The sequence below is a fragment of the Protopterus annectens genome, chromosome 6.part0 (genome assembly GCF_019279795.1).
Source record: "Protopterus annectens isolate FY-2018-M chromosome 6.part0, PAN1.0, whole genome shotgun sequence".
Lineage (NCBI taxonomy): Eukaryota > Metazoa > Chordata > Ceratodontiformes > Protopteridae > Protopterus > Protopterus annectens.
In genome coordinates this window covers 1,916,480,413-1,916,496,996 of record NC_056737.1, presented here as the reverse complement: position 1 = coordinate 1,916,496,996, position 16,584 = coordinate 1,916,480,413, and the positions used below count along the sequence as shown (strand labels likewise).

The 16,584-nt window shown below is 44.6% G+C and overlaps 1 protein-coding gene across 1 annotated transcript in view; it reads left to right on the top strand.

Annotated features, from left to right (window-relative positions):
• The window catches only part of CNPPD1 (cyclin Pas1/PHO80 domain containing 1), a 537,141-nt gene that overhangs the window by 318,068 nt on the left and 202,489 nt on the right, over positions 1–16,584 (top strand). The window contains exon 6 of the mRNA XM_044075228.1: positions 10,956–11,017. Within this exon, the coding sequence (XP_043931163.1) occupies positions 10,956–11,017 (62 nt within the window). The remainder of the gene's footprint in view (positions 1–10,955; positions 11,018–16,584) is intronic.

Genomic DNA, 16,584 nt, shown 5'->3' with positions numbered 1-16,584 from the left:
CTCGGAGACTATTCCCTCAGATGGGTCCGGAGCCGCTGAGCAGGCATCTGCTTCTGAGGGTGTATTCAGACCTAAACAATTATACATTAAACCTACTTCAGCTTAAAAGGCAAAGACTAAAGCACCCTTAAAGACAAAGAAACAAGCTCACCAGCCACATGGACAAGCCTCCATGCCCAAAAAACAGATGCTCAAAATGGCCGAAGACTTGATTACCTTGATCAGGGATTCCCATCCCCCTCCTGATAAGAGGCCTAGGCAAGAGACAGACTAAATCTTCAGATCAGGTTTCCATTTCCTCTGATTCCTCTTCTGATCAGGAATATTCACTTCCCCCCATGAGGATTCTGATGCTGAAGAATCTATTCCTTCAGCTTCTCCTCCTGAGATCTTTTGGGGCAACCTTGCATACCATGAGGGAGCATTTCCACTGGGAGAGCCAAGATTTTTCAGAATCTAAGAAGAGGCTCAGGGACTTCCTTTTATTACCTCAACACAGGCCTCTAGCTATTCCACCTGTGTTAGACATTGTAGATGATGTGTTTTCAGAGTCTAGTCTGACCCCTGAATCCTTACCTCCAGCTCCTGTTAAGCCTGACAGATATTACAGGGTTCCTGACTCTCATAAATTCCTTTTTAAAAACCCTGCTGCAGACCCAGAAACTATTTCTCAGGGTCCCAAAGGGGTTAAGGCTTCCACTGCAAAAAACCCTACCCCCTCTGACAGAGATTCTAGGGCACTGGATAGATGGGGAAAAAAGGTTTACACATCTGCTACCTTGGCTGTAAGGGCCTTAAACTGCCAGTTTCATATGTTCAAATATCAGCAATATGTCATGACACTGCTTAAACAGAAAATGTTGGTAAATTCTGAATGTGCAGAAAACAAAGAAATGCAGGATTTATTGCATGCAGCTGAACAAGTTGGAAAGCATACTTTGCAATGTGGTTTTGATTCTCTGGAGGCCTCCTGCCAGGCCACAGTTACGGGTTCTGTAATTAGGAGGCATGCTTGGTTAAAGGAACAAAATCTGCCTAATCATGTCAAAGCTAAATTATTAGATGCACCATTACAGCATGATACCTTGTTTGGTGTTAAGAAGAGGTGTTAAAGAAAATGGAGGACAAAGCTAAATCTATGTAAACGGTCAAAGATTTTTTTACAAGTACAGCCACCTAGGTTTAGCAGACACTGGCCGACAAAGAATTGGTCCTTTCCAGTGTCAGACAGACCTCAAAGGGGCAGATCCAGACGCCCTAGAGGCAGATCCCGGACGCAAGGTTCATACAGGTCTAAGCAATGGGGTGCTTCTACCTCCAAAAGTGGAGAAGACAAATCACAACCATACAGAAAACAGTCCCAATGACTTCCCCCTGCCTGCACCAAGCACTTATCTCCTGGCAGCACCCTTAGGGGGAAAATAGCACTTTTTTTCTCAAAGTTTGCACATTATAACCCAGGACAAATGGGTTCTAGACATAGTGTCACAAGGCTACAAGTTTCACTTCCATACCCTGCCAAAGGCAAACGGTTGGCCAGATCTGCCAAAAAATCAATGGGCAGAGGCTCAAAAGTCTCATCCCTCATGGACATGGGAGCTATTCAACAAGTTCCACAACAAGAACAGGGACAAGGATTTTACTCAAGACTGTTCTTGGTACCCAGAAAGGACAAAGCATGGAGACCAATACTGGACCTATCTATTCTAAACACTTTCCTGTATATACCAAAATTCAAGATGTTGACCTTGCAGCAGCTTCTGCCCATGCTGGGCAAAAAGGCATGGCTCGTGACTTTAGACTTAAGAGGCATACCTGTATGTCCCAATCAGACAATCATGCAGAAGATACCTCAGATTCAAGGCTGGCTCAAAGCATTACCAATTCTCTGCACTGCTCTTTGGCTTATCTACTGCGCACAGGGTCTTTACAAATGAATACAAATATATCCTTACTTGGATGACTGCCTCATTCAAGCAGAGAACAAGGACATTCTACTCCAGCATCTGGCGTTTGTGAAAAGAATTTTAACATGCCTAGGGTACACAGTCAACGAAAACAAATCAAAACTAGTACCGTCTCAAGAGATAATATTCCTGGGTGCAAGCTTAAATACAACTGCCCAGATGGCTTATCTCACGCCAGACAAACAAAGGGAACTGACTACCTATTTCAAGGGAATTTCAACAAAGGCCCATTTATCTGCAAGAAAAATTCTGCAAGCTTTGGGCTTCATGGCATCATGCATCCTACTAATTCCATATGCAAGACTGCATATGTGGAAACTTCAATGGTACCTAAAAAGTGTTTGGACCCAACATTGCCACAGCCTGGAAACAATGATTACTCTCATTCCCTGCCTGCAACAGTAGTTTCGATGGTGGGCAAAGGCTTGTTACCAAAACAAGGTACAGCCATTCTCAGTACCCCCAGCCAGGCAGAACCTAACAACGGATGCATCGGATTATGCCTGGGGGGCCCACATGGCAGGTAGAGGCATTCAGGGCACCTGGTCCATAAACCAAATGCATCTACATATCAATCAAAAAGAGATGCTAGCTGTTCAACATGCCCTGGTAGCCTTCAAGGACCTAATTCGTCCGGGACAACTACTGATAAAGACAGACAACACCACGGTCATGTGATACCTAAACAAACTGGGGGGCACGCATTCTTTACCCCCTTTGCAGACTAGCCATGGCTTTATGGGACACAGCATTGACTTACCAAGTTCATCTGCAGGCACAGTTCCTGCCAGGAAAGGAAAATACTCTGGCAGACGAACTAAGCAGAAACCTCATGAATCCCCACGAGTGGCACCTGGATCCACAAGTCTTCAGCATGATAAAGGAATGGGGACACCCGGACATAGATCTATTTGCTTACCCTCACAACTACCAACTAAAAAGATTCGGCACAAGGACTTATCACAGACAAGCATGGAAAGTGGACGCCTTATCTTTCAACTGGAAAAACCTATCAGTATATGCCTTTCCTCCACTGCCTCTCCTCCCCAAGGTACTCCTAAAGGTCAGACAGGAGAAACCAAAAATGATTCTGATTGCCCAAGACTGGCCCCGCCAGTATTGGTATCCGATCTTAAGGAACTTGTCTCAATGCCCAACATGGACCTTACCTCAAATACCTCATCTACTGTCCCAACAAAACAAACATTCTGCACAGCCAACGCAGGACTCTAAACCTAGCAGCATGGCGGATAATGTAGCTATACAAAGCACACCTCTCAGTAAAGCTGTGATGGATGTCATTTTGGAAGCCAGAATGCCTAGTACTAGAAAATCCTATGCTGGAAAATGGAAAAAAATTTGTGCTTGGAACCAGGCACAGGGAACTAATACACCTGTACCAAATATTCCTCAGATTTTGCAATACTTAACTGAGATGCTGGACAAAGGTCTATCTTTTTCCTCAATTAAAATTCATGCCTCTGCCATTTCGGCTCATTACAACACAGAGCCACCACTCTTTTCTCATCCTTTTTAAGGCAGTACCTCAGAGAAGCCAAAAATTTAAGGCCTCCAAGAAGATCGCCAATACCTGCATGGGACCTCAATTATGTCTTGGAAAAACTCACCTTACCTCCTTTTGAGCCAACGGCTACTGCTGATATAAAGTTTTTATCTTGAAAAACAGCTCTGCTCCTAGCAATAACTTCTGCAAGATATGAGTGTCAGAGCTACAGGCTCTCATGGCTGTGGAACCTTTTATAATTTTTTACCCAGACAGGGTCTCTCTGAGGGCAAACCCAACATTTATGCCTAAGGTGGTGTCCAGTGTAGCCCTTAACCAAACTATTCATTTGCCAACCTTTTATCCAAATCCACCTAACAAAGGGGAGAAAATGCTGCATTCTTTTGACGTACACAGACAACTTAGATTTTATTTGGACAAAACTAAAGTCTTCAGAAATACTGAACAATTACTAGTGGCATTTGCTGCAGGATCACAAGAAAAGGCCATCTCCAAGCAGACTATTTCAAAGTGGATAGGCCACTGCATTCGTTTCTGCTACTCACAACATGGCAAACCAGTGCCTAAGGGCATTAGGCCACATTCAACCAGAGCTGCAGCCACTTCAGCAGCCTTTCTCAGGGGAGTACCAACTAAAGACATTTTAGAGGCTGCTACTTGGAGTTCAGTGCACACCTTTACAAAGCATTACAGTCTGCCACTTTACTCTAAGTCCAGGGCAGGCTTTGCCACTGCAGTTCTTCAGGGCCTCATAGCCGCTCCTAATGCTGTTTAGCTCCAGCCTCCCAACCATAGCTTTGGGACTCTACCCAAATGTAATGATTGCAACAGTGAAACACGAAGAACATAATACAGTTGTGTACACTTACCATAAATGTAGATGTTCGAGTGTATTCACTGTTGCAGTCCAGGTTACCTACCCACCATCCCCCTTATTTCTGCTGGAACTTATCTTTACTTCTCTGACCTATACAACCTATGTGGTGTATTTGCTTGTAGATGAAGGTAAAGTTTAGATTGGTGCATGTATGTTTGTTATATATACATAGATACATAAATTTTGCCTACCCTTTTGGGGGCACCTGACATCTGGGGCAGTTGAAAATGGCATCGGCTGCATCTTTTATACCCCTGACGACCTGATGTCAGGGAAGGGGCGACAGCAACTGACGCAGGACCCAAGACTTTGGAATTCAGGCCGACTGAGGGTAACCTGCCAGCAGGATTACCCAAATGTAATGACTGCAACAGTGAATACACTCGAACATCTATATTTATGGTAAGTGTACACAACTGTACTATCCTTTTCCAAGAATCAGAGAGGTAAGAAACTTTTCCACAGGTCTCAGTCTTCCTTCCAGGATGCTCATCAGGAATCATCTTCCAGCCGGGGAAGGGGGTTCGATAGCAGATTCCACCCCAGAGGCAGAGGAGGTCCGCAGAACCAGGGCTCCTGGGAACCCTTCTCAGAGAAGCCCCCTCACTGCTCCTGAAGTGCTGCCTGGCTGTCCTGCCCTGGAGGCAGTTGAGGGTCATCTCTCTCTACACCCAATAGCCTGAATATCTATTATCTGAGATCAGTGGATGCTAAACATCGTATCCAGGGGGTACTGCATACCCTATTTTCAGCCCCCTCCAACTCTAAAGTCTCTCCCAGACATTCCTCCATGCCAAACGGTGTTGGCCTTCTTCAAGCTTCAAGACCTCCTTCAAGCTTCAAGACCTCCTTCAAAATGCGAGCCATCCAGCAGGTCCCATCAGGACAATGAGGGTCCAGAACTTGCGTTTCTTTTTGGAGCCCAAGAAAATTGGGGACTTGCATCCCCATTCTGGACCTCAGTGTTCTAAATTTGTCTGTCAGGGAGTCTTAAGTTCTGGATGGTCACTTTTCAGTCCATTCTGATGCTTCTGTGCAAGGATGATGGATATGCTCGGTGGATCTCAAGGATGCGTACCATCACATAAAAATTGACAGTCGCTCCAGGAGATACCTGCACTTCTGACTGGGGGCCAATCACTACTAGTTCAGAGTCCTGCCCTTAGGACTCTCCTCAGCACCCCCTCCCGGGTGTTTACCATATGTATGGCAGTGGTAGCAGCCCATTTCTGGCTGCAAGGTTTCCAGGTCTTTTCGTGCCTGGATGATTGGCTTCTCACAACACCTACAAGGCAGCAACTCACTCTGGCCATGGATTATACACTCAGTCTCTTTCGGGACCTAGGCATCACAGTCAATCTGCCCAAATGCCCACCTTCATCCCACGTCCATGACCATCAGGATTTCTCAAGTCTGCAGAAATCACCTTGCTTGGTGGCTCCAAGCCCAAGACTTTTTCTAGGCAAACCCTTTTGTCTTCCCCAAGCCACTCAGACCACGGACGCCTCCCTGTTGGGGTGGGGGGTGTTATCAGGGAAGGACTGCCCAAGCCATGGTCCCTTTTAGAGACCAAATTGCATGTCAACGTCCTGGAGATGAGCAGTCCATCTAATGTTGTAAGCCTTTCAAGACTGTCTCCCTCTTGGGACCATTGCAATTCAGACAGACAACATGACGGTGGTCTGGTACATCAACAAGCAGGGGGAATACATTCTTATGCCCTGTGCAGAGAGGCCATGAGAGTATGGGAATGGGCGATGTCTTCTAGATGCTTTCTTCTTGCAACGCATATTCCCGGTGTGTTAGCCGACAAACTCAGCATATCTATCCTGACTCCTCACGAGTTGCCACTGAATCTGTCAGTGGCATATCAGATATTCGACCATTGAGGTCTCCCTTGTTGTGATCTGTCTGCCTCTCTGATCAGTCACAAATGCAGCAAATACTTTGCCCTGACACCCCCCCCCCCAATGGGGAAGTCACCCAGGGACACTGTGGTTTACGATTGGTTATTGGGTCTTCTGTATACCTACCACCCAAGTCCCCTCATTTCCAGTGTCTTACAGAAAGCTCATCGTCTGAAGACTCATCTCATCCTCATTGCCCTCTTCTGGCCTTGTCAAGCGTGGTTTTCCCTTCTTTGGTCTCATCTAAAATATCTGCCTTGAAAATTAGATCCAGACCCAGATGTCATTTCCCATCTGTGGGGGCTTCCTTTTCCCAACCTCCAGTCTCTTCGGCTGACTGCTTGGTACCTCCAATTCCAATGATTATAGCCCAGTCCAGGCTTCCTTCCCCAGTTAAGGACATTGTTTTGGCTTCTCAAAAGCCTTTTACTAAGAAGGTGTATTCCAGTAAATGGAAGAGGTGTACTATTTGAACTCAACAGAGTAACTTAGATCCATTTTGTTGTTCCTGCCCTCTCTTTTCCAACAAGGGGCTAGATTTTCTACAACCAAACTTCACTTGGCTGCTATATCCAACTTCCATTTAAACGAAAGTCCCACTTTCTCTTCTAGGCTGTGCAAGGCCTTCTTCAAAGGGGTCCTTTTGCTCAGACCTCCTATCAAAGATCCTTCCCCTCCTCGAGACCTCACTCTGGTGCTGCATTCCTTAACACAACAGCCTTTTGAGCCTGCAGCTACCTGCAATCTCAAGTTTCTGTCTTGGAAGATGGCCTTTTTGGTGGCCATTAGCTTGGCCAAGAGGGTCTCTGAATTGCAGGCTGTTTGCATTAGGCCCCCCTTCGTGATTTTTCATAAAGAAAGGGTGTCTCTCAGGACCAATCTTTCCTTCATTCCTAAGGTAGCCTCAGAAGCTAATCTTAACCAGTCGATTTAACTTTCTGTCCTTTTTCCCAACTTTTCAAATAAAGGGGAATATAAGCTGCATTGTCTGGATGTACATAGGCAATTACATTTTACTTGAAGAGAACAGAAAATCTTTGAAAATCTTATTAGCTTTTTGTGGCCTTTTCTCAGGCTAAGAAAGAACAGGCAATTTCCAAGGTTTCTATTTCTTGTTGGATCATTAGCTGTATTGCTTATATTTATGAGAGTAATCACATGGTGCTATCTAGGCCAGTTAAAGCTCACTCCACTAGGTTGGTGGCCACATCTTCTGCATTCTTGGCAAGGCTTTCTTTAGATGATATATGTGCTGCTGCCACTTGGTCTAATCCCCTTACCATTGTGACACATAAGTTGGACTTGGTGTCTAGGAGCAAGGGCTTCCTTTGACTCTTCTGTGCACTGACATGTCCTTCCTTGAGGCCTCCCAGGGTTGTTGGTAGCTGGGGTCTCTGACCCATCCATGATCAATAATGACATGGATAGCACCAGATGAAGAGTTATGTACTTACTATAACTTGGAATCTGGGCTATTCAGTGTCTTTATTCATCACGTTCCCACTCTCCTTCCTGTGTCTGGGGAGTTATGGAGGAATGTTTCCATGGTATCCCTTTTCATTTTGTAGGCAGTCTTCACTGCCCACTTTTTCTATCCAGCAAACTCGATCTGAGGGTTGTGGGTAGCAAGGGATCTTGGGAAGAGGAGCTTGAGTTCAGGACCTGTCTTTTAGTGCCGGCTTGGATCCGAGATCAGATCCTACACCCATCCATAATGAGTAATGACACTGGATAGCCCAGATTCCAAGTTATGGTAAGTACATAACTCTTTTTTTTCTTTTCATCCTATGTCTTTTGGTTTGGCTGTTTCTAAGCAGACCATTTCATCCTGGATCTCTAAGGCCATTTAGCTTTATTACTATTTTAATGGGGAAAGTCTCCTTTATTGTAAGGCTCATTCTACTAAGGCTGTGGCTTCTTCTGGCGCTTTTTTCAAAGGATTGGATACCAATTCCATCTTTGAGGCTACTACTTGTTCCTCTGCCCATACTTTCACTAAGCATTACAAATTGGATTGTTAATTTCTAGGGTGAGGGCTGGCTTTGCCAGAGCTATCCTGCATGGTTTTCTGGAGGGTTCTTCTGGGACTTCCACCTCCCAACTTTCTTCTTGAGATTTGGTACTCTTCCCTTCAGTGAAGAATACTGCAACAGTGATATGGAAGGACATAGTACACTTGTGTAAAATCTTACTATAACAGTAGATGTCTTTCTCTTTCCTGTTGCAGTATTAACTCTCTCCCTACTCCCCCTTTTCCTTTCTCTTTTTTCCTTTCTGGATGCACATTTCTTTTTTTCCTTGGAGTGTTGTTCCTCTTGGGGCTCTTCAGTTCTGAGGATTGGATGTCCGTATGCCACCTTTATGCCCTACACAGTGAGCGGGGAGCATATGTTTGACATATGACATCCATATAACAACCTAAGGCTTTGGTATACTGGCCGTATGTCTGGCTGCCAATGGCAGGAAATCCCTTTAGTGAAGAATACTGCAGCTGTAAAGAGAAGGACATCTGCTGTTATGGTAAGATTTTACACAACTGCATTTTCTCCTTTCTTTTGGAAATGGCAGGGGACATTTATCACAGTCTTCCTCATAGAGTGGATTTTACTCACTCAAGATTAACTGTGATACACCCAGCAGCGGCCTTAGGTCATCTGGTGCCCTAGGCAAAAGGGCTCCACAGCGCCCCCCCCCCCCTCACCACCCAGGTGCCCCCAACCTGGTCTAACTACACCAAATAAATACTGGAAAAGTGCTCCTGCTACAGCGGCGCCCTAGGCGGCCGCCTAGTTGGCCTATGCCTAAGGCCGGCCATGGATACACCCCAGCCACAATCGACTTCAGTTGATTTCCTGGATGCTGGGGTCTTAATTCCCTTTAGACACCTGTTTACTGTGGACATGCAGCAATTACTTGTGGAAGAAAAAAAAGCCTGCTACTTGAAAGTCATGTATTAGCAAATGGAAAAGGTTTTCTAACCGGTGCCAGCAGCATAATCAGTACATATTCAAGACTAACTGTCCTCTGGTTTTACATTATTTGTGTGAGTTACTGTCCTAAGGCCTTTTTTGCTCCTCTCTCAAGGTTCATTTATTGTCCATTTCAGCATGTCTGTCCATAGATCCTCCTCTTTCATTGCATTCTCATGTTAAAATGTTTTTGAAAGGGTTTTTTGGTAAGAGGCCACCAAGAAAACCTGTGGCCTCTTCCTGTGATCTGAACTTTGTGTAGGAGAAGCTAACACTTGCTTCATTTGAACCAGCTAAACCTGCCTGATTTGAGGTTAACATGGAAAACAGTTTTATTGATTCCTATGACATCTGCAAGAAGGGTGTCTGAGTTGCAAGCTCCTATGATGAGTCAACCCGGTCTCATTTTCCACAGAGGCATGTTTTTTTTTTTTTTTTTTTTGTTTTTGAGAACTAATCTTTTATGCCTAAAGTGGTATTCAGGTTTACATTAAGTCAAATTGCCCATTTACCTGTTTTCTTTCCTGAGCCTAAAAATGAGGGAGGAAGAATAGTCCATACCTTGGATGTCCACAGACAGCACAATAGTACTATCTTGACTGAACTAAATCTTTCAGGTTTTGGGCTCATTTGTTCATTTTTGTGCAGGTAATAGGAAGGGTCAACCTGTGTCAAAGTAGGGTATTTCCAAGTGGTTGTCTCGAGGTATTACCTTTTGTCATACTCACCACAACAAAACTATTCCAGGCATAGCCAAGGCCCACTTAGTCAGGACCTTGGCTTCATCTGTTGCATGTTGGGAAGAGTCGGATGGTAGAAGCATTCTAGAATCAGCAACTTGGTCCTCTCTGCATACTTTTGCAAAGCATTACTTGCTTGATTCCTTCTCTAGGTCTGTATCAGGCTTTGCTAGGTAAATTCTCTAGGGGCTTCTGGAACCTTCTACTTCCCAAATGTACTAAGCTAAGGTAATCTACCCATAAACTTTAAGGCTATTGAGGCAGTGATCAATATGATGAACATAGTACAGTCATGTAAGTAAACTTATGGTAACAGTACATGTTTAAATGATCACTGTTGCAGTAGTGTCTCCATCCATCCCCCTTGCTTTCTGGTGCATTGGTTATACCAGGATATGGGCATTTATTTTTTGTTGTTCTTAGCATTGTCCTTTTAGGGCTCAGCCTCCCTCTGTCTTTTGGCATGAAAGCTATGAAGGGCTTGGTGCTCAAACTTACCTTTTAGTTATCTCAGCTTGAGATGACTGTTTTGGGCACATGGGGCCTCAAGCTTTGGAAGCTGATCTGGTGTTATATCCTATGTGGGATATAACCCATATAGCTAAGGCTACTGCAGTAGTGATTATTTGAACATCTCCTCTTATGGTAAGTTTACTGACACAGCTGTACTTTGCAGTTATAAGGGACTGTGTTGGACAAAACTTCACCTCCATTGGTTGAGGGGTTGGGTTAGTGGCTAAGAGATATGCTGCTACATCAAAATTCCACCAATGTTGTCTGAAAATGCCATCCATAGGTCTTGTGTTATTCCAATAACTGGGTACCTGCACATATACTATGTCCTGACTACTTCCAGTCCAATTAAAAATGTTGAGCAGTTCATGTTAACTATTGGTAAGCTTTAATTGCAGATGTTGGTGATTCTGCTTCCAGAAAGTAATGCTTTGTATTTTCCTTATGTTTATTACAGGATTGGCTTCTATATGCTAATCCAAATGAGTTTTTTGAAGTCTTGGGATGGCTTGAAGGATGGTAAGTAATGATATTACAATACTTCTTTCACTATACTGAGGTATTTAAACCACACTTATTTTTTCTCCTGTTACATTTTTTTATATATGTCATTTTGATACTTGCTTGCCGTATTACTTTACACTCAGTTGCACTTACTCTGTTAAATTCTGTAGGTTTATTTACTCAAGTTGCAGTTTCTGGCATAATAGTGTTGTGTAGTACTCTTGGCAACCTGATCTACTCAGTTTTTATTCCTCACTTGTATTTAGATTAGTATTTTTAAGTAATATTGTTCTGCACTCATAGGGGACATTTAATTTCTACTCCTGACATTTATTAATGAATTAGTTGTTTCCCTTACCTTTACCCGATTTGTCAGATAATTTAATAGGCGTTCCTTTGAGAAGACTTGACCTACAGATCACAAGACTCTGGAAACTAGTAGAGGCTCCAAAGTAAGCTTTCCAGATTGTACCAGTGTTGGATTTATTCAGAGATGATGTCCTTCATGGATGCATCTGCAGTCATAACAAGTGGGTTGTCCTGTCGTCAGGCAGCCCTGCAGTCGGCCGGATTCCAAAGTCCGGGTCCGGCTTCGGCTGATGTCGCACTCCACCCGACGTCATCTCTGTTGGTCTTCGGGTATAAAAGCATCAGCCGACGCCATTTTCCTCAGTCTTTCTTGCGCGTGGCCCAAGCAGAAGCTGTTCGCAAGTGCCGGTCGGTCGGATCCAGAGATTACTTCTACCGAATACTACTTCAAGACTTCTAAAGCTAAGTACCCGTTGGGGACTCTTTCTTGCCTCAGCCGATGTCAGAAAAAGTTAACAATTGTTTAACCTGTGGGAAACAAATACCTCATAAAGATTTCCACTCTTACTGTCTGCCTTGTTTAGGCCCAGCCCACGACGTAGCAGCCTGTTCGGCCTGTGCCTCTTTCAACCGACGAACGCTTAGACATCGGTCGGAGTTTGCAGAACAGTTTTTCGGTTCTGATTTTGCGTACATTATGCCGTTGGATCCTCCGACTACCCCAAAAACGCAAAGATAAAGACCGACACTCGCGGTCCGCGGTTTCGCCGAAACCACGGTAAAGCAAACAGCGAGTGTCTCGGTTTCGCTGAAACCGAGAAAACTGATCAAAGTACAGCTGAACCTATTCTTACAACTGAGGCCCCTGCTACAACTCTTGAATCGACCTCAGAAATTTTACCCACTACGGTGGTTGACTTATCAGACACCATTCCCTTGGATGTCTCTACCCCAGCACGTGGTGCTGCTAGGCCTCCTGCTGCCATGTCCATTAAGGCCTTCGCCAGGGCTAAAGCAGCCAAGACTTCTAAAACAGTGCCTGTTAAACCCCCACATCCAGGCCCTCTTCTAGTTCTCAAATGCTTTCTTTGGCAGAAGATTTAATTTCTTTAATTAGAGGATCTCAATCTCACCCAGACAGGGCCTCTCAGCCCCAGAGAAGAGACCTAGGGCAGAGCCCCCTGAGCCAGTGTCTTCTGATGATTCTGCTGATGAATCAGACATAACTGACCAGCCTGAGGCTCCCTTCTCCAATTTTGAAGATTCTGATGCTGAAGAATCCATTCCAGCTGCTTCCCCACCAGAAGAATTCTCCTTTGGGGAAACCTTGCATGCCATGCGAGAACAGTTCCAATGGCAGCAACAGGATTTTTCAGACTCCAGAAAAAGACTTAGGACCTTTCTACACCTCCCACAGCACAGGCCCTTAGCTATACCTCCTGTTCTCTCTGTGGTGGATGATGCTTTCAATGATGTTTGCTCCGCTCCAGATTCTTTACCCCCAGCCCCTGCCAAACCAGACAGATTTTACAGGGTGCCAGAGACTCATCACCACCTTTACAAGGCCCCACTTGCAGACCCAGAAACTATATCCCAGGGTCCCAAGGCAGTAGCCGCGACCACAGCTAAAAACCCTATTCCTTCTGAAAGGGAAGCAAGGTCATTAGACAGATGGGGTAAAAAGGTCTACACTTCAGCTACTCTCTCAGCTAGAGCTTTAAACTGTCAGTTTCACATGATACAATCCCAAGAGTTTATGCTTGATCAGTTAACTAAAAAACTAACCACTGATGAATCTCTTGATAAGAAATATGTATTAGAGATGGTAAATAACATACAACAGGTTAGCAACCATTCCTTAAAATGTGGCTATGATGCACTGGAGGCTTAATTTAGATCAGCCATGACAGGCACAGTGATAAGAAGGCATGCATGGCTAAAGAACAAGCTTTACCGGATCATGTTAAAGCTAAGTTGCTAGATGCTCCTATGGACAAGACAAGTTTGTTTGGTACACCTGCCCAGCAGGTTATGAAGAAAATGGAAGAAAAGGCAAAATCTGTTCAAACTGTTAAAGATTTCTTGCAGGTTCAACCCCAAGGTTTAGCAGGAACTGGCCTGCCAAAAATTGGTCCTTTCCTGACTCCACAAAATTTCAAAGGGGCAGGAATAGACGCTCCAGAGGCAGAAACCAATCCAGAGGAGGTGCCTACAGAGGACGACAGTGGCAAGGTAACAACAGAGGCACAGACACAGCCACTGCCACTACATCAGCACAACCACAGTGACTTAATCCTAAATCCGCCTACCAGGGAACAAATAGCAGCTCCTCTAGGCAGAAAGTTAACCTTATTTTCAAAGAACTGGCACTACATAACAAAAGACAAGTGGATTTTACAAACCATAGATCAAGGTTACGGTTTCACTTCCACACTTTACCAGTCAAAAGAGGAATGCCAAACCTACCTCCAAATCAAAAACAGAGGCTCTACGCCAGATAATGGAGTTAGCAAACATGAGAGCTGTGGAAAGAGTGCCAACAGCAGAACAAGGAAAGGGGTTCTACTCCAGACTATTCCTAGTTCCAAGAAAGGAAAAAGTTGGAGACCAATTCTCGACCTGTCCACCTTAAATACATACATCATTGTCCCAAAATTCAAAATGCTGACCCTACAGCAACTTCTTCCCATGCTGGGCAAGGAGTCTTGGCTGGTAACTCTAGATCTCAAGGAGGCATACCTGCACGTCCCCATTCGACCAATCTGCAGAAGATACCTCAGATTTCTTGCAGGATCAGAGCACTATCAATTCTCAGCATTGCCCTTTGGCTTATCTACTGCCCAGAGTATTCACAAAATGCCTGGCATCAGTAACGCCATTGCAGACTACAGGGAATTCAAATTTACCCATACCTGGACGACTGCCTGCTACAAGGGGACAACAAAAGCAAGCTGACAACAGATTTACAAAGGGTCATTTACTTGCTACAAGGACTGGGATACACAGTCAATTTACAAAAGTCAAGGCTGATACCATCCCAAACAAGGACGTTCTTGGGCTGAATTGGACACAGTACAACAAATGGCATTCCTGACTACAGAAAAACAAAAGAACTTCCTCTTTACTTCTTGGCACTAACAAAACTGAACAAGTTAACAGCAAGAAAAGTTCTGCAGGCCTTGGGCTTCATGGCATCATGCATAATCTTGGTCCCATTTGCCAGACTACATATGAGGAAACTACAGTGGTACCTAAAGAATTTATGGTCCCAACACAGACACAGTCTAGAAACAGAAATCCCACTAATTCCATGCTTAAAACAGGAGTTCCTATGGTGGGCTCAGGCATGCCAGTCAAACCCAGGCCTACCCTTTCGCAGATGTCAACCAAGCCAGACCATCACAACAGACGCTTCAGACCTAGGATGGGGGGCCCACATGCTGGACAAATGCGTGCAAGGATTGTGGACACAGGATCAACTTCGCCTGCACATCAATCTAAAAGAAATGCTGGCAGTAAAACTGGCAATCCAAAAGTTCAAACCATTTCTCAAAGAGGGCCAGTTGATGATAAGGACAGACAACACCACAGTCATGTGGTACATCAACAAACAGGGAGGCACTCATTCATACCCCCTATGCAGAATGACCTTGGAGCTGTGGACCCTGGCACTCAGCTACAACATTCAGTTACAGGCAATATTTGTACCGGGGAAAGACAATACTCTAGCAGACATATTAAGCAGAACCACTTCGGATGCCCACGAATGGAAACTGCACCGGACATCTTCAAGACCATCTCAAAGAAATGGGGAATGCCACAGATAGACCTATTCGCATCACCTCTCAATCACCAGCTCAAAAATTCTGCACAAGGACATTCCACCCACTAGCATGGAAAGTGGACTCACTCTCCTTCAACTGGAAAGGCCTAACAGCATATGCATTCCCACCTCTTCCTTTGATACACAAGGTACTACTAAAAATCAAGGAAGAACGTCCAAGGATAATCCTGATAGCTCCAAACTGGCCAAGACAGCACTGGTACCCACTACTGAAGAGCATGTCTCGAACAAAATGTGGCCAATACCTCTGATGCCTTTGATGTTAACTCAGAACAACTACAGCATCATACATCCAAACCTAAAAACGCTGCAACTGACTGCATGGAACATCACATAACAGCAGCTAATCCAGAACTTTCCCAAAGAGTTAAAGACATTATTCTTGAAGCACGCAGACCTTCAACAAGAAGGAACTATGCTGGAAAATGGAAAAGGTTTGTCATTTGGAGTACGGAAAGGGGAAAGATGTGTCAAACATAGATATGCCTAACATTCTGGAGTATCTGGCGAACTTCTTCATTCAGGCCTGTCCTACTCCTCCATCAAGATACATGCATCAGCTATTTCAGCAGAATACAGCTTTGATCCACCTGTTTTTCACCCTTTGCTCAGGCAGTTCCTCAGAGGAATCAAGAATGTAAAACCTCCAAGGAAACCACCATTACCAGCTTGGGATTTAAACTTTGTGCTAGAAAAGTTGACACTATCACCCTTTGAACCAGCAGCAACAGCAGACCTACAACACCTGTCATGGAAAACTGCTTTCCTACTGGCAATAACTTCAGCAAGGAGGGTTTCAGAACTACAGGCCTTAATGGCAGTGCAACCCTTCCTAATCTTCCACCAAGATAGAGTGTCCATGAGGACTAATCCTACATTTATGCCCAAGGTGGTATCCAGAGTGTCTTTGAACCAGGCAATCCACCTACCTACCTTCTTTCCCAACCCACAAAACAGAGGGAAAGAATACTGCATACCTTGGATGTACATAGACAGCTACGCTACTACTTGGACAGAACAAAAAACAGCAGAAAGACTGACCAACTTTTTGTAGCCTATGCAACAGGAAGGGAAGGAAAAGCTATTTCCAAACAGACAATCTCCAAATGGATAGGAAACTGCATACGATACTGTTACTCCTTCCATGGAAAACCAATTCCACAGAACATAAGACCTCATTCTACAAGGGCAACAGCCACTACCACAGCCTTCTTACGAGGAGTGGCAACCAAAGACATTATTGAGGCGGCTACTTGGACCTCCGTGCATACATTTGCCAAGCATTATAGTTTGCCTCTATATTCCAGATCCCGAGCAGGGTTTGCCACTGCTGTACTGCAAGGGATCCTAAACACACCATAATCTACTTTTATCCTCCTCCCCTTGTTGGCTATGGTATTCTACCCACTTGTTATGACTGCAGATGCAT